The sequence below is a fragment of the Columba livia genome, chromosome 30 (assembly GCF_036013475.1).
Source record: "Columba livia isolate bColLiv1 breed racing homer chromosome 30, bColLiv1.pat.W.v2, whole genome shotgun sequence".
NCBI classification, from domain to species: domain Eukaryota; kingdom Metazoa; phylum Chordata; class Aves; order Columbiformes; family Columbidae; genus Columba; species Columba livia.
The window spans coordinates 1323889-1349278 of NC_088631.1; the positions used below are offsets into that span (position 1 = coordinate 1323889).

General features: G+C 59.4%; 1 protein-coding gene across 3 annotated transcripts; it reads left to right on the forward strand.

Moving 5' to 3' along the window:
- Nucleotides 1-4746: 4746 nt before the first annotated feature.
- TRAPPC5 (trafficking protein particle complex subunit 5) lies at nucleotides 4747-22538 on the forward strand. 3 transcript variants are annotated; one of them, XM_065043963.1, is made up of 4 exons: nucleotides 4747-4859; nucleotides 11923-12194; nucleotides 18471-18775; nucleotides 20735-22538. In XM_065043963.1, the coding sequence occupies exons 2-3, from the start codon at nucleotides 11925-11927 to the stop codon at nucleotides 18765-18767; spliced, it is 567 nt and encodes a 188-aa protein (XP_064900035.1). In that variant the 5' UTR covers nucleotides 4747-4859; nucleotides 11923-11924; the 3' UTR covers nucleotides 18768-18775; nucleotides 20735-22538. The 3 variants fall into 3 exon arrangements, with proteins under 3 accessions (XP_064900035.1, XP_064900034.1, XP_064900033.1); XM_065043962.1 differs by lacking the exon at nucleotides 20735-22538 and adding an exon at nucleotides 19216-20144; XM_065043961.1 differs by lacking the exon at nucleotides 20735-22538 and having other exon boundaries at nucleotides 18471-19086.
- The last annotated feature ends 2852 nt before the right edge of the window (nucleotides 22539-25390 follow it).

Consider the following 25390-nt stretch of genomic DNA (forward strand, 5'->3'; position numbering starts at 1 on the left):
GGGGCGAAGGGGGGTGACACAGGGGGACAAGGCGGGGGGACACGGGGGGTGACACGGGGTGGGTGACACTGGGGGGGGGAGAAGGGAGGGTGACACGGGGGGGACAAGGGGAGGCGACACGGGGGGTGACACGGGGTGGGTGACACGGGGGGGGACACGGGGGGGACAAGGGGAGGTGACATGGGGGGAAGGGACATGGGGGGTGACACCGGGGCGGGGGACAAGGGAGGGTGACACGGGGGGGGACAAGGGGGGGGACATAGCGGGTGACACAGGGTGGGTGACACAGAGTGGGTGACATGGGGGGGGTGACACGGGGGGGGTGACACGGGGGGAATGACACGGGGTGGGATAAGGGGTGGGTGACACGGGGTGGGTGACACGGGGGGGACAAGGGGAGGGACGTGGGGGGTGGCACAGGGTGGGTGACACGGGGAGGGTGACACGGGGGGGAACAAGAGGAGGGACACGGGGGATGACACGGGGTGGGTGACACGGGGGGACAAGGGGGGGACGTGGGGGGTGACACGGGGTGGGTGACACGGGGAGGGTGACACGGGGTGGGTGACACGGGGGGACAAGGGGAGGGACGTGGGGGTTGACACGGGGTGGGTGACACCGGGGGGGGACACACAAGGGAGGGTGACACGGGGGGACAAGGGGAGGGACACGGGGGATGACACAGGGTGGGCGACACGGGGTGGGTGACACGGGGGGGGTGACACCGGGGGGGACACACAAGGGAGGGTGACACGGGGGGGGATAAGGGGAGGGACACGGGGGATGACACGGGGTGGGTGACACGGGGAGGGTGACACGGGGTGGGTGACACGGGGGGACAAGGGGAGGGACGTGGGGGGTGACACGGGGTGGGTGACACGGGGGGACAAGGGGAGGGACACGGGGGATGACACGGGGTGGGTGACACGGGGGGGGTGACACGGGGGGACAAGGGGAGGGACGTGGGGGGTGACACGGGGGATGACACGGGGGGCGTGACACGGGGTGGGTGACACGGGGGATGACACGGGGTGGGTGACACGGGGCGGGTGACACGGGGGGACAAGGGGAGGGACGTGGGGGGTGACACGGGGTGGGTGACACGGGGGGACAAGGGGAGGGACACGGGGGATGACACGGGGTGGGTGACACGGGGTGGGTGACATGGAGTGGGTGACACGGGGGGGACACAGTGATGATGGGAGCTCAGGGTGGGGGCAGCCGTGGGTGCTGCGGGTCCCCACGGGTGCTGTGGGGTCCCACGGTTGCTCCGGGTGCCCGTGGATGTTTTGTGGTGCCCGTGGGTGTCGTGGGGTCCCCGTGGGTGTTTGGGGCGCCCGTGGGTGCTGGGGGGGTCCCATTGGTGCCCATGGGGTCTGTGGGGTCTGGGGGTGCTGGGGGGGTCCCCCGTGGGGTCTGGGAGGTCCCCGTGGGTGTTAGGGGGGATCCCATGGGTGCCCGTAGTGTCTGTGGGTTCTGGGGGGTCCCCGTGGGTGCCCGTGGGGTCTGTGGGTTCTGGGGGATCCCTGTGGGTGCTGGGGAGTCCCAGTGGGTGCTGGGGGGTCCCATGGGTCCTCGTGGGTGCTCGTGGGGTCTGTGGGTGCTGGGGGGTCCCCCTTGGGGTCTGGGGGGTCCCCGTGGGGTCTGTGGGTTCGGGGGGGGTCACTCGTGGGAGGTGGGGGGGTCCCCGTGGGTGCCCGTGGGGTCTGTGGGTTCTGGGGGATCCCCGTGGGTGCTGGGGAGTCCCAGTGGGTGCTGGGGGGTCCCGTGGGTCCTCGTGGGTGCCCGTGGGGTCTGTGGGTGCTGGGGGGTCCCCCGTGGGGTCTGGGGGGGTCCCCGTGGGTGCCCGTGGGGTCTGTGGGTGCTGGGGAGTCCCAGTGGGTGCTGAGGGGTCCCATGGGTCCTCGTGGGTGCCCGTGGGGTCTGTGGGTGCTGGGGGGTCCCCCGTGGGGTCTGGGGGGGTCCTCGTGGGTGCCCGTGGGGTCTGTGGGTTCTGGGGGATCCCTGTGGATGCTGGGGAGTCCCAGTGGGTGCTGGGGGGTCCCGTGGGTCCTCGTGGGTGCCCGTGGGGTCTGTGGGTGCTGGGGGGTCCCCCGTGGGGTCTGGGGGATCCCCGTGGGTGCCCGTGGGGTCTGTGGGTTCTGGGGGATCCCTGTGGGTGCTGGGGAGTCCCAGTGGGTGCTGGGGGGTCCCATGGGTCCTCGTGGGTGCTCGTGGGGTCTGTGGGTGCTGGGGGGTCCCCCTTGGGGTCTGGGGGGTCCCCGTGGGGTCTGTGGGTTCTGGGGGGGTCACTCGTGGGAGCTGGGGGGTCCCCGTGGGTGCCTGTGGGGTCTGTGGGTGCTGGGGGGGTCCCCCCGTGGGGTCTGGGGGGGTTCCCGTGGGTACCCGTGGGGTCTGTGCGTTCTGGGGGATCCCCGTGGGTGCTGGGGAGTCCCAGTGGGTGCTGGGGGGTCCCGTGGGTCCTCGTGGGTGCCCGTGGGGTCTGTGGGTGCTGGGGGGTCCCCCGTGGGGTCTGGGGGGGTCCCCGTGGGTACCCGTGGGGTCTGTGTGTTCTGGGGGATCCCCGTGGGTGCTGGGGAGTCCCAGTGGGTGCTGGGGGGTCCTCGTGGGTGCCCGTGGGGTCTGTGGGTGCCCGTGGGGTCCCCGTGGGTTCTCGGGGGGTCCCCTGTGAGTTCTGTGCGTCCTATGGGTGTCTGTGGGTGCCGTGGGTGCCCCCGGGTGCTCGCGGCTCCCAGCGGGGGGTGCCGGGTGGGGGATGGGAAGGGCCCCCCCCGCCCCCGCGTGTCCCCAATCCCCCCCTGGCAGCCGCGAGCAATTAACCAAATGGAGCTTTAATTGCACCGTAATTCCCCCCCTCCCCCCCCCCCCCACCTCCATCCCCCCTCCCCATCAACGGGGGGGCCCGGACGCCTGGGTCCCCTCAGCACCTCCCCCCAACACGGGGAGGGCCGCCCGGACGCCTGGGTCCCTTCTCCGGCCTCTGGGAAACCAGAGCACCCGGGGGGGGGGGCACCCACCCCCCAGTGTCCCCCAGTGTCCCCAGTTACCCCCCAGTGTCCCCATGTCCCCTCCCAGTGACCCCAGTTGCCCCCCAGTGTCCCCCCCCATGTCCCCAGTGTCCCCCAGTGTCCCCATGTCCCCTCCCAGTGACCCCAGTTGCCCCCCAGTGTCCCCCCCATGTCCCCAGTGTCCCCCAGTGTCCCCATGTCCCCTCCCAGTGTTCCCTATTACCCCCCCAGTGTCCCCATGTCCCCTCCCAGTGACCCCAGTTGCCCCCCAGTGTCCCCCCCATGTCCCCAGTGTCCCCCAGTGTCCCCATGTCCCCTCCCAGTGACCCCAGTTGCCCCCCAGTGTCCCCCCCATGTCCCCAGTGTCCCCCAGTGTCCCCATGTCCCCTCCCAGTGACCCCAGTTGCCCCCCAGTGTCCCCCCCCATGTCCCCAGTGTCCCCCAGTGTCCCCATGTCCCCTCCCAGTGACCCCAGTTGCCCCCCAGTGTCCTCCCCCATGTCCCCAGTTACCCCCCAGTGTCCCCATGTCCCCTCCCAGTGACCCCAGTTGCCCCCCAGTGTCCCCCCCCATGTCCCCAGTTACCCCCCAGTGTCCCCATGTCCCCTCCCAGTGACCCCAGTTGCCCCCCATGTCCCCCATATCCCCCACATGTCCCCATGTCCCCCTGTCCCCTCAATGTCCCCATGTCCCCCATGTCCCTTTGCCCCCTCAATGTCCCCCCATGTCACAATGTCCCTCCATGTCCCCCTGTCCCCCACATGTCCCCATATCCCCCCATGTCCCCCTGTCCCCTCAATGTCCCCATGTCCCCCATATCCCCCCCTGTCCCCCATATCCCCCATATCCCCCCATGTCCCCCTGTCCCCTCAATGTCCCCATGTCCCCCATATCCCCCCCTGTCCCCCATATCCCCCATATCCCCCCATGTCCCCCTGTCCCCTCAATGTCCCCATGTCCCCCTGTCCCCTCAATGTCCCCCCTGTCCCCCATATCCCCCCATGTCCCCCATATCCCCCACATGTCCCCCTGTCCCCTCAATGTCCCCATGTCCCCCAGGTGGGGGATGGGCTCCCACCCCTTCCAGATGTGCCCAGCATCTGGGGTCAGGAGGGGACCCAGGCGTCCGGGCGGGGAGGGGTCACCCAGGTGTGTGTGTGTGGGGGGGAATCACCCGGACGCCTGGGTCCCCCCCACCTTCCTCTCCCCCTCCCTATGACGTCATTCAAAAGCCCCTAGCCGGGGGGGAGGGGCAGGGAGGGGACCCAGGCGTCCGGGTTCCGCTCCTCCCCCACCCCAGCTGGCGGCCCCAGGTGTCCCATGGGGGAGGGGCGGGGGGAACCCAGGCGTCCGAGCCCGCTGCCCCGCACCAACCCGGGACAGCGTCACCCCCCCCGTGCCACCAGATGTCACCAGATGTCACCAGATGTCCCCTTGTGTGTTCCCCCCCCCCCCGGCCTCTCGCCCCCACTGTGGGCGGGGCCACCTGGGGGGCGTGGTCATGGAGGGGGCGGGGCCATTGAGGGATGCCGGCGGGGGCGTGGAGTGGGCGGAGCAGGGATGGGCGTGGCCATAGAGGGGCGTGGTCACCGAGGAGGTGGATTGGGGCGGTGCCATGAGGGGGCGGGGCCATTAAGGTGGCGTGGGCGCTCGCAGCCGTGCGGGAGGGGGCGTGGCTCCGCTGGCTCAGACCCCGCCCCCACCACCCAATCCCCGCCCCGTCTCCGCTCCTTGGCCCCGCCCTCCGGTTGCCCCGGGCGACGCGACCCCGCCCCCCTCCCCTCTTCTTGCGCTTTGCGGCGCTTTTGCGACGGCGGCGGCCATAGAGCGGGAGCGGGAGTAGAGCCGGACGGTCAGTACCGGGGGGGGTCGGGGCCCGATCCCTCGTCACCATGACCCCTCCCCCACCCCGGGGGTCCCCCCAGGTGTCCCCCCACCGCTCTGATATCCCTCTGTACCCCCCTTGTCACCCCCCGTACCCCCTTTTCACCCCTATAACCCCCATGTCCCCCCAGCCGTGCTCCCCGTTTCACACAGGACGAGTCCCCAATGCTGGCCTGGCCCTGACCCCCCTTTTCACCCCCTGTACCCCCCTTTTCACCCCCCATAGCCCACATATAACCCCCTGTACCCCGCGTTTCCCCCATATAACCCCCTGTACCCCCATATAACCCCCATATAACCCTCCTGTACCCCCATATAACCCCCTGTACCCCCATTTCCAGGCATGGACGCCCGTTTCACGCGGGGCAAGTCCCCCCTGCTGGAGCGGGGGCTGGGCTGGCCCTGTACCCCCATATAACCCCCATATACCCCCATATAACCCCCATATAACCCCCTGTACCCCCATATAACCCCCCTAGTACCCCCATATAACCCCCATGTAACCCGCTGTACCCCCATATAACCCCCATATAACACCCTGTACCCCCATATAACCCCCATATAACCCCCCTAGTACCCCCATATAACCCCCATATAACCCCCATATAACCCCCCTGTACCCCCATATAACCCCCATATAACACCCTGTACCCCCATATAACCCCCATATAACCCCCCTAGTACCCCCATATAACCCCCATATAACCCCCTGTACCCCCATATAACCCCCTGTACCCCCCTTTTCACCCACCTGTGCCCCCATTTTCACTCCCCTGTACCCCCATATAACCCCCATATAACCCCCATTTCCCCCCATTTCCCCCCATTTCCCCCCATATAACCCACATATAACCCCCCTGTACCCCTATATAACCCCCCTATAACCCCCTGTACCCCCATATAATCCCCTGTACCCCCATTTCCAGGCATGGACGCCCGTTTCACGCGGGGCAAGTCCCCCCTGCTGGAGCGGGGGCTGGGCTGGCCCTGTACCCCCATATAACCCCCATATAACCCCATATAACCCCCATATAACCCCCTGTACCCCCATATAACCCCCATATAACCCCATATAACCCCCATATAACCCCCTGTACCCCCATATAACCCCCATATAACCCCCTGTACCCCCATTTCCAGGCATGGACGCCCGTTTCACGCGGGGCAAGTCCCCCCTGCTGGAGCGGGGGCTGGGCTGGCCCTGTACCCCCATATAACCCCCATATAACCCCCATATAACCCCCATATAACCCCCATATAACCCCCATATAACCCCCATATAACCCCATATAACCCCCATATAACCCCCTGTACCCCCATATAACCCCCATATAACCCCCTGTACCCCCATTTCCAGGCATGGACGCCCGTTTCACGCAGGGCAAGTCCCCCCTGCTGGAGCGGGGGCTGGGCTGGCCCTGTACCCCCATATACCCCCATATAACCCCCCTAGTACCCCCATATAACCCCCCTAGTACCCCCATTTAACCCCCATGTAACCCCCTGTACCCCCATGTAACCCCCTGTACCCCCATATAACCCCCCTAGTACCCCCATTTAACCCCCATGTAACCCCCTGTACCCCCATGTAACCCCCTGTACCCCCATATAACCCCCCTAGTACCCCCATTTAACCCCCATGTAACCCCCTGTACCCCCATGTAACCCCCTGTACCCCCATATAACACCCTGTACCCCCCTTTTCACCCACCTGTGCCCCCATTTTCACTCCCCTGTACCCCCATATAACTCCCTGTACCCCCATATAACCACCCTGTACCCCCAGATAACCCCCTGTACCCCCATATAACCCCCTGTACCCCCATTTCCAGGCATGGACACCCGTTTCACGCGGGGCAAGTCCCCCCTGCTGGAGCGGGGGCTGGGCTGGCCCTGTACCCCCATATAACCCCCATATAACCCCCATATAACCCCCATATAACCCCCATGTAACCCCCTGTACCCCCATATAACCCCCTGTACCCCCCTTTTCACCCACCTGTGCCCCCATTTTCACTCCCTTGTACCCCCATATAACCCCCATATAACCCCCTGTACCCCCATATAACCCCCATATAACCCCCCTGTACCCCCCTATAACCCCCTGTACCCCTATATAACCCCCTGTACCCCCATTTCCAGGCATGGACGCCCGTTTCACGCGGGACAAGTCCCCCCTGCTGGAGCGGGGGCTGGGCTGGCCCTGTACCCCCATATAACCCCCATATAACCCCCATATAACCCCCTGTACCCCCCTATAACCCCCATATAACCCCCTGTACCCCCATTTCCCCCCATTTCCCCCCATTTCCCCCCATATAACCCCCATATAACCCCTGTACCCCCATTTCCAGGCATGGACGCCCGTTTCACGCGGGACAAGTCCCCCCTGCTGGAGCGGGGGCTGGGCTGGCCCTGTACCCCCATATAACCCCCATATAACCCCCCTATAACCCTCCTGTACCCCCATTTCCCCCCATATAACCCCCATATAACCCCCTGTACCCCCATATAACCCCCATATAACCCCCATATAACCCTCCTGTACCCCCATTTCCCCCCATATAACCCCCATATAACCCCCCTGTACCCCCATATAACCCCCATATAACCCCCTGTACCCCCATATAACCCCCTGTACCCCCCTATAACCCCCTGTACCCCCATTTCCAGGCATGGACGCCCGTTTCACGCGGGGCAAGTCCCCCCTGCTGGAGTGGGGGCTGGGCTGGCCCTGTACCCCCATATAACCCCCATATAACCCCCATATAACCCCCCTGTACCCCCATATAACCCCCATATAACCCGCTGTACCCCCATATAACCCCCATATAACACCCTGTACCCCCATATAACCCCCATATAACCCCCATATAACCCCCTGTACCCCCCTTTTCACCCACCTGTGCCCCCATTTTCACTCCCCTGTACCCCCATATAACCCCCATAAAACCCCCCTGTACCCCCATAAAACCCCCATATAACCCCCCTGTACCCCCATTTCCCCCCATATAACCCCCATATAACCCTCCTGTACCCCCATATAACCCTCCTGTATCCCCATTTCCCCCCATATAACCCCCATACAACCCCTCTGTACCCCCATATAACCCCCCTGTACCCCCATATAACCCCCATATAACCCCCTGTACCCCCATTTCCAGGCATGGACGCCCGTTTCACGCGGGGCAAGTCCCCCCTGCTGGAGCGGGGGCTGGGCTGGCCCTGTACCCCCATATAACCCCCATATAACCCCCATATAACCCCCTGTACCCCCATATAACCCCCATGTAACCCCCCTAGTATCCCCCATTTAACCCCCATGTAACCCGCTGTACCCCCATGTAACCCCCTGTACCCCCATATAACCCCCTGTACCCCCCTTTTCACCCACCTGTGCCCCCCTTTTCACTCCCCTGTACCCCCATATAACTCCCTGTACCCCCATTTCCCCCCATATAACCCCCATATAACCCCCTGTACCCCCATATAACCCCCTGTACCCCCATTTCCAGGCATGGACGCCCCTTTCACACGGGGCAAGTCCCCTCTGCTGGAGCGGGGGCTGGGCTGGCCCTGTACCCCCATATAACCCCCATATAACCCCCATATAACCCCCATATAACCCCCATTTCCCCCCATTTCCCCCCATTTCCCCCCATATAACCCTCCTGTACCCCCATATAACCCCCTGTACCCCCATTTCCAGGCATGGACGCCCGTTTCACACGGGAAAAGTCCCCCCTGCTGGAGCGGGGGCTGGGCTGGCCCTGTACCCCCATATAACCCCCATATAACCCCCATATAACCCCCATATAACCCCCATATAACCCCCATATAACCCCCTGTACCCCCATATAACCCCCATGTAACCCCCCTAGTACCCCCATTTAACCCCCATGTAACCCCCTGTACCCCCATGTAACCCCCTGTACCCCCATATAACCCCCTGTACCCCCCTTTTCACCCACCTGTGCCCCCATTTTCACTCCCCTGTACCCCCATATAACTCCCTGTACCCCCATATAACCCCCATATAACCACCCTGTACCCCCATATAACCCCCTGTACCCCCATTTCCAGGCATGGACGCCCGTTTCACGCGGGGCAAGTCCCCCCTGCTGGAGCGGGGGCTGGGCTGGCCCTGTACCCCCCTATAACCCCCCTATAACCCCCCTATAACCCCCCTGTACCCCCATATAACCCCCATATAACCCCCTGTACCCCCATATAACCCCCTGTACCCCCCATTTCCCCCCATATAACCCCCATACAACCCCCCTGTACCCCCATATAACCCCCATATAACCCCTGTACCCCCATTTCCAGGCATGGACGCCCGTTTCACGCGGGGCAAGTCCCCCCTGCTGGAGCGGGGGCTGGGCTGGCCCTGTACCCCCCTATAACCCCCTTGTACCCCCATATAACCCCCATATAACCCCCATATAACCCCCTGTACCCCCATATAACCCCCCTATAACCCCCATATAACCCCCTGTACCCCCATTTCCAGGCATGGACGCCCGTTTCACGCGGGACAAGTCCCCCCTGCTGGAGCGGGGGCTGGGCTGGCCCTGTACCCCCATATAACCCCCATATAACCCCCTGTACCCCCCTATAACCCCCATGTAACCCGCTGTACCCCCATATAACCCCCCATATAACCCCCGTATAACCCCCATATAACCCCCATTTCCCCCCATATAACCCCCCTGTACCCCCATATAACCCCCTGTACCCCCATTTCCAGGCATGGACACCCGTTTCACACGGGGCAAGTCCCCCCTGCTGGAGCGGGGGCTGGGCTGGCCCTGTCCCCCATATAACCCCCATATAACCCCCATATAACCCCCTGTACCCCCATATAACCCCCATATAACCCACATATAACCCCCCTGTGCCCCCATATAAACCCCCTGTGCCCCCATATAACCCCTGTACCCCCATTTCCAGGCATGGACGCCCGTTTCACGCGGGGCAAGTCCCCCCTGCTGGAGCGGGGGCTGGGCTGGCCCTGTACCCCCATATAACCCCCATATAACCCCCATATAACCCCCATATAACCCCCATATAACCCCCTGTACCCCCATCTAACCCCCTGTACCCCCATTTCCAGGCATGGACGCCCGTTTCACGCGGGACAAGTCCCCCCTGCTGGAGCGGGGGCTGGGCTGGCCCTGTACCCCCATATAACCCCCATATAACCCCCATATAACCCTCCTGTACCCCCATTTCCCCCCATATAACCCCCATATAACCCCCTGTACCCCCATATAACCCCCATATAACCCCCATATAACCCTCCTGTACCCCCATTTCCCCCCATATAACCCCCATATAACCCCCCTGTACCCCCATATAACCCCCTGTACCCCCATATAACCCCCTGTACCCCCATTTCCAGGCATGGACGCCCGTTTCACACGGGGCAAGTCCCCCCTGCTGGAGCGGGGGCTGGGCTGGCCCTGTACCCCCATATAACCCCCATATAACCCTCCTGTACCCCCATATAACCCCCATATAACCCCCTGTACCCCCATTTCCAGGCATGGACGCCCGTTTCACGCGGGGCAAGTCCCCCCTGCTGGAGCGGGGGCTGGGCTGGCCCTGTACCCCCATATAACCCCCATATAACCCCCATATAACCCCCCTGTACCCCCATATAACCACCATATAACCCCCCTAGTACCCCCATATAACCCCCATGTAACCCGCTGTACCCCCATATAACCCCCATATAACACCCTGTACCCCCATATAACCCCCATATAACCCCCCTAGTACCCCCATATAACCCCCATGTAACCCCCTGTACCCCCATATAACCCCCTGTACCCCCCTTTTCACCCACCTGTGCCCCCATTTTCACTCCCCTGTACCCCCATATAACCCCCATTTCCCCCCATTTCCCCCCATTTCCCCCCATTTCCCCCCATTTCCCCCCATATAACCCCCATATAACCCCCATATAACCCCCTGTACCCCCATATAACCCCCTGTACCCCCATTTCCAGGCATGGACGCCCGTTTCACGCGGGGCAAGTCCCCCCTGCTGGAGCGGGGGCTGGGCTGGCCCTGTACCCCCATATAACCCCCATATAACCCCCATATAACCCCCCTGTACCCCCATATAACCACCATATAACCCCCCTAGTACCCCCATATAACCCCCATGTAACCCGCTGTACCCCCATATAACCCCCATATAACACCCTGTACCCCCATATAACCCCCATATAACCCCCCTAGTACCCCCATATAACCCCCATGTAACCCCCTGTACCCCCATATAACCCCCTGTACCCCCCTTTTCACCCACCTGTGCCCCCATTTTCACTCCCCTGTACCCCCATATAACCCCCATAAAACCCCCCTGTACCCCCATAAAACCCCCATATAACCCCCCTGTACCCCCATTTCCCCCCATATAACCCCCATATAACCCTCCTGTACCCCCATATAACCCTCCTGTATCCCCATTTCCCCCCATATAACCCCCATACAACCCCCCTGTACCCCCATATAACCCCCTGTACCCCCATATAACCCCCCTATAACCCCCTGTACCCCCATTTCCAGGCATGGACGCCCGTTTCACGCGGGGCAAGTCCCCCCTGCTGGAGCGGGGGCTGGGCTGGCCCTGTACCCCCATATAACCCCCATATAACCCCCATATAACCCTCCTGTACCCCCATTTCCCCCCATATAACCCCCATATAACCCCCTGTACCCCCATATAACCCCCATATAACCCCCATATAACCCTCCTGTACCCCCATTTCCCCCCATATAACCCCCATACAACCCCTCTGTACCCCCATATAACCCCCTGTATCCCCCATATAACCCCCATATAACCCCTGTACCCCCATTTCCAGGCATGGACGCCCGTTTCACGCGGGGCAAGTCCCCCCTGCTGGAGCGGGGGCTGGGCTGGCCCTGTACCCCCATATAACCCCCATATAACCCCCATATAACCCCCCTGTACCCCCATATAACCCCCATATAACCCCCTGTACCCCCATTTCCAGGCATGGACGCCCGTTTCACGCGGGGCAAGTCCCCCCTGCTGGAGCGGGGGCTGGCGCGGCCCCGGGGCGAGGTGGCGCTGAGCGCCTTCGCGCTGCTGTTCTCGGAGCTGGTGCAGTACTGCCAGAGCCGCGTCTACTCGGTGGCCGAGCTGCAGGCCAAGCTGGCCCGCCTGGGCCACCAGGTCGGGCTGCGCGTCCTGGACGCGCTGGTGGCCCGCGAGAAGAGCGGCCGCCGCGAGACCAAGGTGCTCAACGTGCTGCTCTTCGTCAAGGTGAGCGGGGGGCACCGGGGGCTTTGGGGCCGGCTTTAGGGCCAGCTTTAGGGTCGGGTTTAGGATCAGCTTTGGTGCCAGCTTTAGGGTCGGCTTTGGTGCCGGCTTTAGGGTCAGGTTTAGGATCAGCTTTAGGGTCGGCTTTAGGGTCGGCTTTAGGGTCAGCTTTGGTGCTGGCTTTAGGGTCAGGTTTAGGATCAGCTTTAGGGCCGGCTTTAGGGTCAGCTTTGGTGCCAGCTTTAGGGCTGGCTTTGGTGCCGGCTTTGGTGCCGGCTTTAGGGTCAGCTTTAGGGCCGGCTTTAGGGTCGGGTTTAGGATCAGCTTTGGTGCCAGCTTTAGGGTCGGCTTTAGGGTCAGCTTTGGTGCCGGCTTTAGGGTCGGCTTTGGGGTCGGCTTTAGGGTTGGCTTTAGGGTCGGCTTTAGGATCAGCTTTGGTGCCAGCTTTTGGGTCGGCTTTAGGGTCGGCTTTGGTGCCGGCTTTGGTGCCGGCTTTAGGGTCGGCTTTAGGGTTATCTTTGGTGCCAGCCTTAGGGTCGGCTTTAGGGTTGGCTTTAGGGTCGGCTTTGGTGCCAGCCTTAGGGCCGGCTTTAGGGCCGGCTTTAGGGCCGGCTTTAGGGTCGGCTTTGGTGCCAGCTTTATGGTCAGCTTTGGGGCCGGCTTTGGGGTCGGCTTTGGTGCCAGCTTTAGGGTCAGCTTTGGTGCCAGCCTTAGGGCCAGCTTTAGGGTTGGCTTTAGGGTCATCTTTGGTGCCAGCCTTAGGGCCGGCTTTAGGGCCGGCTTTAGGGTCGGCTTTGGTGCCAGCTTTATGGTCAGCTTTGGTGCCGGCTTTGGTGCCGGCTTTAGGGTCGTCTTTGCCAGCTTTAGGGTCGGCTTTAGGGTCGGCTTTGGTGCCGGCTTTAGGGTCGGCTTTAGGGTCGGCTTTAGGGTCAGCTTTGGTGCCGGCTTTAGGGTCGGGTTTAGGATCAGCTTTGGTGCCAGCTTTAGGGTCGGCTTTAGGGTCGGCTTTAGGGTCAGCTTTGGTGCCGGCTTTAGGGTCAGGTTTAGGATCAGCTTTGGTGCCAGCTTTAGGGTCGGCTTTAGGGTCAGCCATGGTGCCGGCTTTGGTGCCGGCTTTGGTGCCGGCTTTAGGGCCGGCTTTAGGGCCGGCTTTAGGGTCGGCTTTAGGGTTGGCTTTGGTGCCAGCCTTAGGGTTGGCTTTAGGATCAGCTTTGGTGCCAGCTTTAGGGTCGGCTTTGGTGCCAGCTTTAGGGCTGGCTTTAGGGCCGACTTTAGGGTCAGCTTTGGTGCCGGCTTTAGGGCCGGCTTTGGTGCCAGCCTTAGGGCCGGCTTGGGTGCCGGCTTTGGTGTCGGATTTAGGGTCGTCTTTGCCAGCTTTGGTGCCGGCTTTGGTGTCGGCTTTGGTGCCAGCCTTAGGGCCGGCTTTAGGGTCGGCTTTGGTGCCAGCTTTATGGTCAGCTTTGGTGCCGGCTTTGGTGTCGGCTTTAGGGTCGTCTTTGCCAGCTTTAGGGTCGGCTTTAGGGTCAGCTTTGGTGCCGGCTTTAGGGTCAGGTTTAGGATCAGCTTTGGTGCCAGCTTTAGGGTCGGCTTTAGGGTCAGCCATGGTGCCGGCTTTAGGGTCGGCTTTAGGGTCATCTTTGGGGCCGGCTTTGGGGCCGGCTTTGGGGCCGGCTTTGGGGCCGGCTTTGGGGCCGGCTTTGGGGCCGGCTTTGGGGCCGGCTTTGGGGCTGGCTTTAGGGTCGGCTTTAGGGTTATCTTTGGTGCCAGCCTTAGGGTCGGCTTTGGGGTCGGCTTTGGTGCCAGCCTTAGGGTTGGCTTTAGGGTTGGCTTTAGGGTTGGCTTTAGGGTTGGCTTTAGGGTTGGCTTTGGTGCCGGCTTTGGTGCCGGCTTTGGTGCCGGCTTTGGTGCCGGCTTTGGTGCCGGCTTTAGGGTCGTCTTTGCCAGCTTTGGGGTCGGCTTTGGGGCCGGCTTTGGTGCCACCTTTAGGGTCGGCTTTGGTGCCGGCTTTAGGGTCGGTTTTGATATCAGCTCCAGTATCAGCTCCAATGTCATCTTTAGCATCTGCTCCAATATCAGCTTTAGTATCGGCTTTACTATCAGCTCCAACATCAGCTTTAATATAGGCTCCAGTATCGGTTTTAATATAGGCTCCAGTATCAGCTTTAATATTGGCTTTAGTAGTATCGGTTTTAGTAGCATTGGCTCCAGTATCGGCTCCAATGTCAGCCTTAGTATCGGCTTTAATATAGGCTCCATTATCAGCTTTAATATAGGCTCCAGTATAGGCTCCAGTATCAGCTTTAATATTGGCTTTAGTAGCATCGGTTTTAGTAGCATTGGCTCCAGTATCAGCTCCAATGTCATCTTTAGCATCTGCTCCAATATCAGCTTTAGCATCGGCTTTACTGTCAGCTCCAACGTTAGTTTTAATATAGGCTCCAGTATCGGTTTTAATATAGGCTCCAGTATCAGCTTTAGTAGTATCGGTTTTAGTAGCATTGGCTCCAGTATCGGCTCCAATGTCAGCCTTAGTATCGGCTTTAATATAGGCTCCATTATCAGCTTTAATATAGGCTCCAGTATCGGCTCCAGTATCAGCTTTAATATTGGCTTTAGTAGTATTGGTTTTAGTAGCATTGGCTCCAGTATCAGCTCCAATGTCATCTTTAGCATCTGCTCCAATATCAGCTTTAGCATCGGCTTTACTGTCAGCTCCAACGTTAGTTTTAATATAGGCTCCAGTATCGGTTTTAATATAGGCTCCAGTATCAGCTTTAATATTGGCTTTAGTAGTATCGGTTTTAGTAGCATTGGCTCCAGTATCGGCTCCAATGTCAGCTTTAGTATCAGCTTTAATATAGGCTCCGGTATCGGCTCCAGTATCAGCTTTAATATAGGCTCCAGTATCAGCTTTAATATTGGCTTCAGTAGTATCGGTTTTAGTAGCATTGGCTCCAGTGTCGTCCCCAACGTCAGCCTTAGTATCGGCTTTAATATAGGCTCCAGTATCGGCTTTAATATAGGCTCCAGTATCGGCTTTAATATAGGCTCCAGTATCGGCTTTAATATAGGCTCCAGTATCAGCTTTAATATAGGCTCCAGTATTAGCTTTAATATAGGCTCCAGTATCAGCTTTAATATCGGCTTTAGTAGTATCGGTTTTAGTAGCATTGGCTCCAGTATCGGCTTTAATATAGGCTCCAGTATCGGCTTTAATATAGCCTCTGGTATCGGCTTTAGTATCAGCTCCAATATCAGCTTTAGGATCGGCTTTAGTAGTATCGGTTTTAGTAGCTTCGGCTCCAGTATTGGCTCCAATATCAGCTTTAGCATCAGCTTTAGTATCAGCTCTAGTGTTGACTTTAGCATCGCCATTAGTGTCGTCTCCAATATCAGCTTTAATATCGGCTTTAGTAGCATCACCTTTAATATCGGCTCTACTATTGGCTCCAATATCGGCTTTAGCGTAGGCTTTAGTATCAGCTCCAATATCAGCTTTAGTATCGGCTCCAATGTCAGTTTTAATATCGGCGCCGGAATCCCCTCGGGGCTCAAAATGGCGCCAGAATCCCCTCAGGGCTCAAAATGGCGCCAAAAATCCCCTCAGGGCTCAAATTGGCGCCAAAAATCCCCTCAGGGCTCAAAATGGCGCCGGAGTCCCCTCAGGGCTCAAAATGGCGCCGGAGTCCCCTCAGGGCTCAAAATGGCGCCGGAGTCCCCTCAGGGCTCAATATGGCGCCAAAAATCCCCTCAGGGCTCAAAATGGTGATACGAGAATCGTCTCAGGGCCCAAAATGGCACCAAAAATCCCCTCAGGGCTCAAAATGATGATACCAGAATCCCCTCAGGGCCCAAAATGGCGCCAAAAATCCCCTCAGGGCCCAAAATGGCGCCAAAAATCCCCTCAGGGCCCAAAATGGCGCCAAAAATCCCCTCAGGGCCCAAAATGGCGCCAAAAATCCCCTCAGGGCTCAAAATGGTGATGCCAGAATCACCTCAGGGCTCAAAATGGTGATACCAGAATCCCCTCAGGGCTCAAAATGGCACCAAAAATCCCCTCAGGGCTCAAAATGGCGCCAGAATCCCCTCAGGGTCAAAATGGCGCCAGAATCCCCTCAGGGCTCAAAATGGCACGAAAAATCACCTCTGGGCTCAAAATGGTGATACCAGAATCCCCTCAGGGCCCAAAATGGCGCCAAAAATCCCCTCAGGGCTCAAAATGGTGCCAGAATCCCCTCAGGGCTCAAAATGGCGCCAGAATCCCCTCAGGGCTCAAAATGGCGCCAGAATCCCCTCAGGGCTCAAAATGGCGCCAAAAATCACCTCAGGGCTCAAAATGATGATACCAGAATCGCCTCAGGGCCCAAAATGGCGCCAAAAATCCCCTCAGGGCCCAAAATGGCGCCAGAATCCCCTCAGGGCCCAAAATGGCGCCAGAATCCCCTCAGGGCCCAAAATGGCACCAGAATCCCCTCAGGGCCCAAAATGGCGCCAAAAATCCCCTCAGGGCCCAAAACGGCGCCAGAATCACCTCAGGGCTCAAAACGGCGCCAGAATCACCTCAGGGCTCAAAACGGCGCCAGAATCGCCTCAGGGCTCAAAATGGCGCCAAAAATCACCTCAGGGCTCAAAATGGTGATACCAGAATCGCCTCAGGGCCCAAAATGGCACCAAAAATCCCCTCAGGGCTCAAAATGCTGCCAAAAATCACCTCAGGGCTCAAAATGGTGATACCAGAATCCCCTCAGGGCCCAAAATGGCACCAAAAATCCCCTCAGGGCTCAAAATGGCGCCAGAATCCCCTCAGGGCCCAAAATGGCGCCAAAAATCACCTCAGGGCTCAAAATGGTGATACCAGAATCGCCTCAGGGCCCAAAATGGCACCAAAAATCCCCTCAGGGCTCAAAATGGCGCCAAAAATCCCCTCAGGGCCCAAAATGGCGATACCAGAATCGCCTCAGGGCCCAAAATGGCGCCAAAAATCCCCTCAGGGCTCAAAATGGCGCCAGAATCCCCTCAGGGCTCAAGATGGTGATACCAGAATCCCCTCAGGGCTCAAAATGGCGCCAAAAATCCCCTCAGGGCTCAAAATGGTGATACCAGAATCCCCTCAGGGCTCAAAATGGCACCAAAAATCCCCTCAGGGCTCAAAATGGCGCCAGAATCCCCTCAGGGTCAAAATGGCGCCAGAATCCCCTCAGGGCTCAAAATGGCACGAAAAATCACCTCTGGGCTCAAAATGGTGATACCAGAATCCCCTCAGGGCTCAAAATGGCGCCAAAAATCCCCTCAGGGCCCAAAATGGCGCCAAAAATCCCCTCAGGGCTCAAAATGGTGATACCAGAATCGCCTCAGGGCCCAAAATGGCGCCAAAAATCACCTCAGGGCTCAGAATGGCGCCAGAATCCCCTCAGGGCCCAAAATGGCGCCAAAATCCCCTCAGGGCTCAAAATGGCAGCGGAATCCCCTCAGGGCTCAAAATGGCGCAAAAAATCACCTCAGGGCTCAAAATGATGATACCAGAATCGCCTCAGGGCTCAAAGTGGCGCCAAAAATCCCCTCAGGGCCCAAAATGGCGCCAGAATCCCCTCAGGGCCCAAAATGGCGCCAGAATCACCTCAGGGCTCAAAACGGCGCCAGAATTGCCTCAGGGCTCAAAATGGCACCAAAAATCCCCTCAGGGCTCAAAATGCTGCCAAAAATCATCTCAGGGCTCAAAATGGTGATACCAGAATCCCCTCAGGGCCCAAAATGGCACCAAAAATCCCCTCAGGGCCCAAAATGGTGCCAGAATCCCCTCAGGGCCCAAAATGGCGCCAGAATCACCTCAGGGCTCAAAATGGCGCCAAAAATCCCCTCAGGGCCCAAAATGGCGCCAGAATCCCCTCAGGGCTCAAAATGGCACGAAAAATCACCTCTGGGCTCAAAATGGTGATACCAGAATCCCCTCAGGGCTCAAAATGGCGCCAAAAATCCCCTCAGGGCCCAAAATGGCGCCAAAAATCCCCTCAGGGCTCAAAATGGTGATACCAGAATCGCCTCAGGGCCCAAAATGGCGCCAAAAATCACCTCAGGGCTCAAAATGATGATACCAGAATCCCCTTAGGGCCCAAAATGGCGCCAAAAATCCCCTCAGGGCCCAAAATGGCGCCAGAATCCCCTCAGGGCTCAAAATGGCGCCAGAATCCTCTCAGGATTTAGTGCCACGGGTGGGTTATGGTTGGACGTGACCTCGCGGGTCCTCTCCACCCAAACCCATCCCCGTCCTCCCGTCCTCAGGGCCCCGTGTGGCGCGCGCTCTTCGGCAAGGAGGCCGACAAGCTGGAGCAAGCCAACGACGACGACAAGACGTACTACGTGATCGAGAAGGAGCCCTTGGTCAACACCTTCATCTCGGTGCCCAAGGAGAACAGCACCCTCAACTGCGCCGCCTTCACGGCAGGGCTGGTGGAGGCCGTGCTGACGGCCAGCGGCTTCCCGGCCAAGGTCACGGCGCATTGGCACAAGGGCACCACGCTCATGATCAAGTTCGAGGAGGCCGTCATCGCCAGGGACAAGAGCCTGGAGGGACGCTGAGGGGGACGCTTTGGGGACGGCGGAGCTGGGGTGGGTGACTCGGTGGGGGTGCTTGGCCACCTTGGTCTTCCATGGGGTGTTGGAGGTATTTTGGGTTCCTCAACCCATCCGTTGTCATCCCAATGGCCATTGGTGACACTGGGGTCTCTTCATGTCCCAGCACACCACCCATTGTCCCTTTGGTGGCCCTTGGTGTCCCATGGGGATGTTGGAGATGGTTTGGGTCCCTCACCCCATCTCTTGTCCATTCTGATGGCTCTTGGTTGACTTGGGGACACTGGAGCTGGTTGGTGTCACCATAAACCATCTCTTGACCCTCTTGGTGACTCTCGGCTCCTGTTTGAAGCTTTGGGGACATCCTGGGGCTGGGTTGGGTCCCTCACCCCATCCCTTGTCATCCCAATGGCCATTGGTGACACTGGGGTCCCTTCATGTCCCAGGACACCACCCATTGTCCCTTTGGTGGCCCTTGGTGTCCCATGGGGATGTTGGAGGTGATTTGGGTCCCTCACCCCATCCCTTGTCATCCCAATGACCCTCGATGTCTCTTGGGGACACTTGGTTGGTGTCACCATCTCTTGTCCATTCTGATGGCTCTTGGTTGACTTTGGGGACACTGGAGCTGGTTGGTGTCACCATAAACCATCTCTTGTCCCTCCTGGTGACTCTTGGCTCCTGTTTGGAGCTTTGGGGACATCCCGGGGCTGGGTTGGGTCCCTCACCCCATCCCTTGTCATCCCAATGGCCCTTGGTGACACTGGGGTCCCTTCATGTCCCAGGACACCACCCATTGTCCCTTTGGTGGCCCTTGGTGTCCTGTGGGGACGTTGGAGGTGATTTGGGTCCCTCACCCCATCCCTTGTCATCCCAATGGCCCTTGGTGACACTGGGGTCCCTTCATGTCCCAGCACACCACCCATTGTCCCTTTGGTGGCCCTTGGTGTCCCATAGGGACGTTGGAGATGATTTGGGTCCCTCACCCCATCCCTTGTCATCCCAATGGCCCTTGGTGACACTGGGGTCCCTTCATGTCCCAGCACACCACCCATTGTCCCTTTGGTGGCCCTTGGTGTCCCATAGGGACGTTGGAGATGATTTGGGTCCCTCACCCCATCCCTTGTCATCCCAATGGCCATTGGTGACACTGGGGTCCCTTCATGTCCCAGGACACCACCCATTGTCCCTTTGGTGGCCCTTGGTGTCCCATAGGGACGTTGGAGGTGATTTGGGTCCCTCACCCCATCCCTTGTCATCCCAATGACCCTCGATGTCCCTTGGGGACACTTGGTTGGTGTCACCATCTCTTGTCCATTCTGATGGCCCTTGGTTGACTTTGGGGACTCATTTGGTGTCACCATAAACCATCTCTTGTCCCTCCTGGTGACTCTTGGCTCCTGTTTGAAGCTTTGGGGACATCCTGGGCCTGGTTTGGGTCCCTCACCCCATCCCTTGTCATCCCAATGGCCCTTGGTGACACTGGGGTCCCTTCATGTCCCAGGACACCACCCATTGTCCCTTTGGTGGCCCTTGGTGTCCCATAGGGACGTTGGAGGTGGTTTGGGTCCCTCACCCCATCCCTTGTCATCCCAATGGCCCTTGGTGACACTGGGGTCCCTTCGTGTCCCAGCACACCACCCATTGTCCCTTTGGTGGCCCTTGGTGTCCCATGGGGATGTTGGAGATGATTTGGGTCCCTCACCCCATCCCTTGTCATCCCAATGACCCTCGATGTCCCTTGGGGACACTTGGTTGGTGTCACCATCTCTTGTCCATTCTGATGGCTCTTGGTTGACTTTGGGGGCTCAGTTGGTGTCACCATAAACCATCTCTTGTCCCTCCTGGTGACTCTTGGCTCCTGTTTGAAGCTTTGGGGACATCCTGGGGCTGGGTTGGGTCCCTCACCCCATCCCATATCCCTCCTGGTGGCCCTTGGTGACATTGGGGTCCCTTCATGTCCAGGACACCACCCATTGTCCCTTTGGTGGCCCTTGGTGTCCCATGGGGACGTTGGAGATGATTTGGGTCCCTCACCCCATCCCTTGTCATCCCAATGGCCATTGGTGACACTGGGGTCCCTTCATGTCCCAGCACACCACCCATTGTCCCTTTGGTGGCCCTTGGTGTCCCATGGGGACGTTGGAGATGATTTGGGTCCCTCACCCCATCCCTTGTCATCCCAATGACCCTCGATGTCCCTTGGGGACACTTGGTTGGTGTCACCATCTCGTGTCCATTCTGATGGCCCTTGGTTGACTTTGGGGACACTGGAGCTGGTTGGTGTCACCATAAACCATCTCTTGACCCTCTTGGTGACTCTTGGCTCCTGTTTGAAGCTTTGGGGACATCCTGGGGCTGGGTTGGGTCCGTCACCCCATCCCTTGTCATCCCAATGGCCATTGGTGACACTGGGGTCCCTTCATGTCCCAGGACACCACCCATTGTCCCTTTGGTGGCCCTTGGTGTCCCATGGGGACGTTGGAGGTGATTTGGGTCCCTCATCCCATCCCTTGTCATCCCAATGACCCTCGATGTCTCTTGGGGACATTTGGTTGGTGTCACCATCTCTTGTCCATTCTGATGGCTCTTGGTTGACTTTGGGGACTCAGTTGGTGTCACCATAAACCATCTCTTGTCCCTCCTGGTGACTCTTGGCTCCTGTTTGGAGCTTTGGGGACATCCTGGGGCTGGTTTGGGTCCCTCACCCCATCCCATATCCCTTCTGGTGGCCCTTGGTGACATTGGGGTGTCTTCATGTCCCAGCACACCACCCATTGTCCCTTTGGTGGCCCTTGGTGTCCCATGGGGACGTTGGAGATGATTTGGGTCCCTCACCCCATCCCTTGTCATCCCAATGACCCTCGATGTCCCTTGGGGACACTTGGTTGGTGTCACCATCTCATGTCCATTCTGATGGCCCTTGGTTGACTTGGGGACACTGGAGCTGCTTGGTGTCACCATAAACCATCTCTTGTCCCTCCTGGTGACTCTTGGCTCCTGTTTGAAGCTTTGGGGACATCCTGGGGCTGGGTTGGGTCCGTCACCCCATCCCTTGTCATCCCAATGGCCCTTGGTGACACTGGGGTCCCTTCATGTCCCAGCACACCACCCATTGTCCCTTTGGTGGCCCTTGGTGTCCCATGGGGACGTTGGAGATGATTTGGGTCCCTCACCCCATCCCTTGTCATCCCAATGACCCTCGATGTCCCTTGGGGACACTTGGTTGGTGTCACCATCTCTTGTCCATTCTGATGGCTCTTGGTTGACTTTGGGGGCTCAGTTGGTGTCACCATAAACCATCTCTTGTCCCTCCTGGTGACTCTTGGCTCCTGTTTGAAGCTTTGGGGACATCCTGGGGCTGGGTTGGGTCCCTCACCCCATCCCATATCCCTCCTGGTGGCCCTTGGTGACATTGGGGTGTCTTCATGTCCCAGGACACCACCCATTGTCCCTTTGGTGGCCCTTGGTGTCCCATGGGGACGTTGGAGGTGGTTTGGGTCCCTCACCCCATCCCTTGTCATCCCAATGGCCCTTGGTGACACTGGGGTCCCTTCGTGTCCCAGCACACCACCCATTGTCCCTTTGGTGGCCCTTGGTGTCCCATGGGGACGTTGGAGATGATTTGGGTCCCTCACCCCATCCCTTGTCATCCCAATGACCCTCGATGTCCCTTGGGGACACTTGGTTGGTGTCACCATCTCTTGTCCATTCTGATGGCTCTTGGTTGACTTTGGGGACTCAGTTGGTGTCACCATAAACCATCTCTTGTCCCTCTTGGTGACTCTTGGCTCCTGTTTGAAGCTTTGGGGACATCCCGGGGCTGGGTTGGGTCCCTCACCCCATCCCATATCCCTCTTGGTGGCCCTTGGTGACACTGGGGTCCCTTCATGTCCCAGCACACCACCCATTGTCCCTTTGGTGGCCCTTGGTGTCCCATGGGGACGTTGGAGGTGATTTGGGTCCCTCACCCCATCCCTTGTCATCCCAATGACCCTCGATGTCCCTTGGGGACACTTGGTTGGTGTCACCATCTCGTGTCCATTCTGATGGCCCTTGGTTGACTTGGGGACACTGGAGCTGGTTGGTGTCACCATAAACCATCTCTTGACCCTCTTGGTGACTCTTGGCTCCTGTTTGAAGCTTTGGGGATATCCCGGGGCTGGTTTGGGTCCCTCACCCCATCCCATATCCCTCCTGGTGGCCCTTGGTGACATTGGGGTCCCTTCATGTCCCAGCACACCACCCATTGTCCCTTTGGTGGCCCTTGGTGTCCCATGGGGACGTTGGAGGTGATTTGGGTCCCTCACCCCATCCCTTGTCATCCCAATGACCCTCGATGTCCCTTGGGGACACTTGGTTGGTGTCACCATCTCGTGTCCATTCTGATGGCCCTTGGTTGACTTGGGGACACTGGAGCTGGTTGGTGTCACCATAAACCATCTCTTGACCCTCTTGGTGACTCTTGGCTCCTGTTTGAAGCTTTGGGGATATCCCGGGGCTGGTTTGGGTCCCTCACCCCATCCCATATCCCTCCTGGTGGCCCTTGGTGACATTGGGGTCCCTTCATGTCCCAGGACACCACCCATTGTCCCTTTGGTGGCCCTTGGTGTCCCATGGGGATGTTGGAGATGATTTGGGTCCCTCACCCCATCTCTTGTCATCCCAATGACCCTCGATGTCCCTTGGGGACACTTGGTTGGTGTCACCATCTCGTGTCCATTCTGATGGCTCTTGGTTGACTTTGGGGACTCAGTTGGTGTCACCATAAACCATCTCTTGTCCCTCCTGGTGACTCTTTGAAGCTTTGGGGACATCCCGGGGCTGGGTTGGGTCCCTCACCCCATCGCATGTCCCTCCTGGTGGCCCTTGGTGACATTGGGGTCCCTTCATGTCCCAGGACACCACCCATTGTCCCTTTGGTGGCCCTTGGTGTCCCATGGGGACGTTGGAGGTGATTTGGGTCCCTCACCCCATCCCTTGTCCCTCCTGGTGGCCCTTGGTGACATTGGGGTCCCTTCATGTCCCAGCACACCACCCATTGTCCCTTTGGTGGCCCTCAGGGCTCAAAGTGACATGGGGACACTGGGAAATATGGGGACAAGGGGGGACGTGTGGGGCCCGTGGGGGACACGATGTGACGTGGGGACACGGGGGATGTGGAAGGACATGAGGACAGGGACGGACGTGGGGACAAGGGGACCAGGTGGACGTGGGGGATGGGAGGGGACACAGGGGCCGTGGGGACACTCTGGGTCCCATGTCCCTGTCCCCAGTGTTGGGGACCCCCCAGGACCCCCCATGTCCCCCACATGTCCCTGTCCCCACCCCGGTGGTGGCTCTGGAGGTCCCCGATTGTCCCCAAATGTCCCCAAAGGTCCCACTGGTGCTCAACAGTCTCCCCAAAATGTCCCCAAGGGTCCCTGACACCCCCAATGGTCCCCAGTGTCCCCAAAGGTCCCTGACCCCCAATGGTCCCCAGTGTCCCCAAATGTCCCCAAGGGTCCCAAAGGTCCCTGACCCCCAATGGTCCCCAGTGTCCCCAAATGTCCCCAAAGGTCCTCTGACCCCAATGGTCCCTGGTGTCCCCAAATGTCCCCAAGGGTCCCTGACACCCCCAATGGTCCCCAGTGTCCCCAAATGTCCCCAAGGGTCCCAGTGTCCCCAAATGTCCCCAAGGGTCCCAAAGGTCCTGACCCCCAATGGTCCCCAGTGTCCCCAAATGTCCCCAAATGTCCCCAAAGGTCCCTGACCCCCAATGGTCCCCAGTGTCCCCCAAATGTCCCCAAGGGTCCCAAAGGTCCCTGACCCCCAATGGTCCCCAGTGTCCCCAAATGTCCCCAAAGGTCCCCTGACCCCAATGGTCCCTGGTGTCCCCAAATGTCCCCAAGGGTCCCTGACACCCCCAATGGTCCCCAGTGTCCCCAAATGTCCCCAAGGGTCCCCAGTGTCCCCAAATGTCCCCAAGGGTCCCAAAGGTCCCTGACCCCCAATGGTCCCCAGTGTCCCCAAATGTCCCCAAATGTCCCCAAAGGTCCCTGACCCCCAATGGTCCCCAGTGTCCCCAAATGTCCCCAAGGGTCCCCAGTGTCCCCAAATGTCCCCAAGGGTCCCAAAGGTCCCTGACCCCCAATGGTCCCCAGTGTCCCCAAATGTCCCCAAATGTCCCCAAAGGTCCCTGACCCCCAATGGTCCCCCAGTGTCCCCAAATGTCCCCAAATGTCCCCAAAGGTCCCTGACCCCCAATGGTCCCCAGTGTCCCCAAATGTCCCCAAGGGTCCCCAAAGGTCCCTGATACCCCCAATGGTCCCCAGTGTCCCCAAATGTCCCCAAGGGTCCCTGACACCCCCCAATGGTCCCCAGTGTCCCCAAATGTCCCCAAGGGTCCCTGACCCCCAATGGTCCCCAGTGTCCCCAAAGGTCCCCAAGGTCCCTGACCCCCCAATGGTCCCCAGTGTCCCCAAATGTCCCCAAGGGTCCCCAAAGGTCCCTGACACCCCCAGTGTCCCTGATGGTTCCCAAAGGTCCCTGGCTCCCCGCCCTCTGTGTCCCCAAATGTCCCCAAAATGTCCCCAAAATGTCCCCAAAGGTCCCTGACCCCCAATGGTCCCCAGTGTCCCCAAATGTCC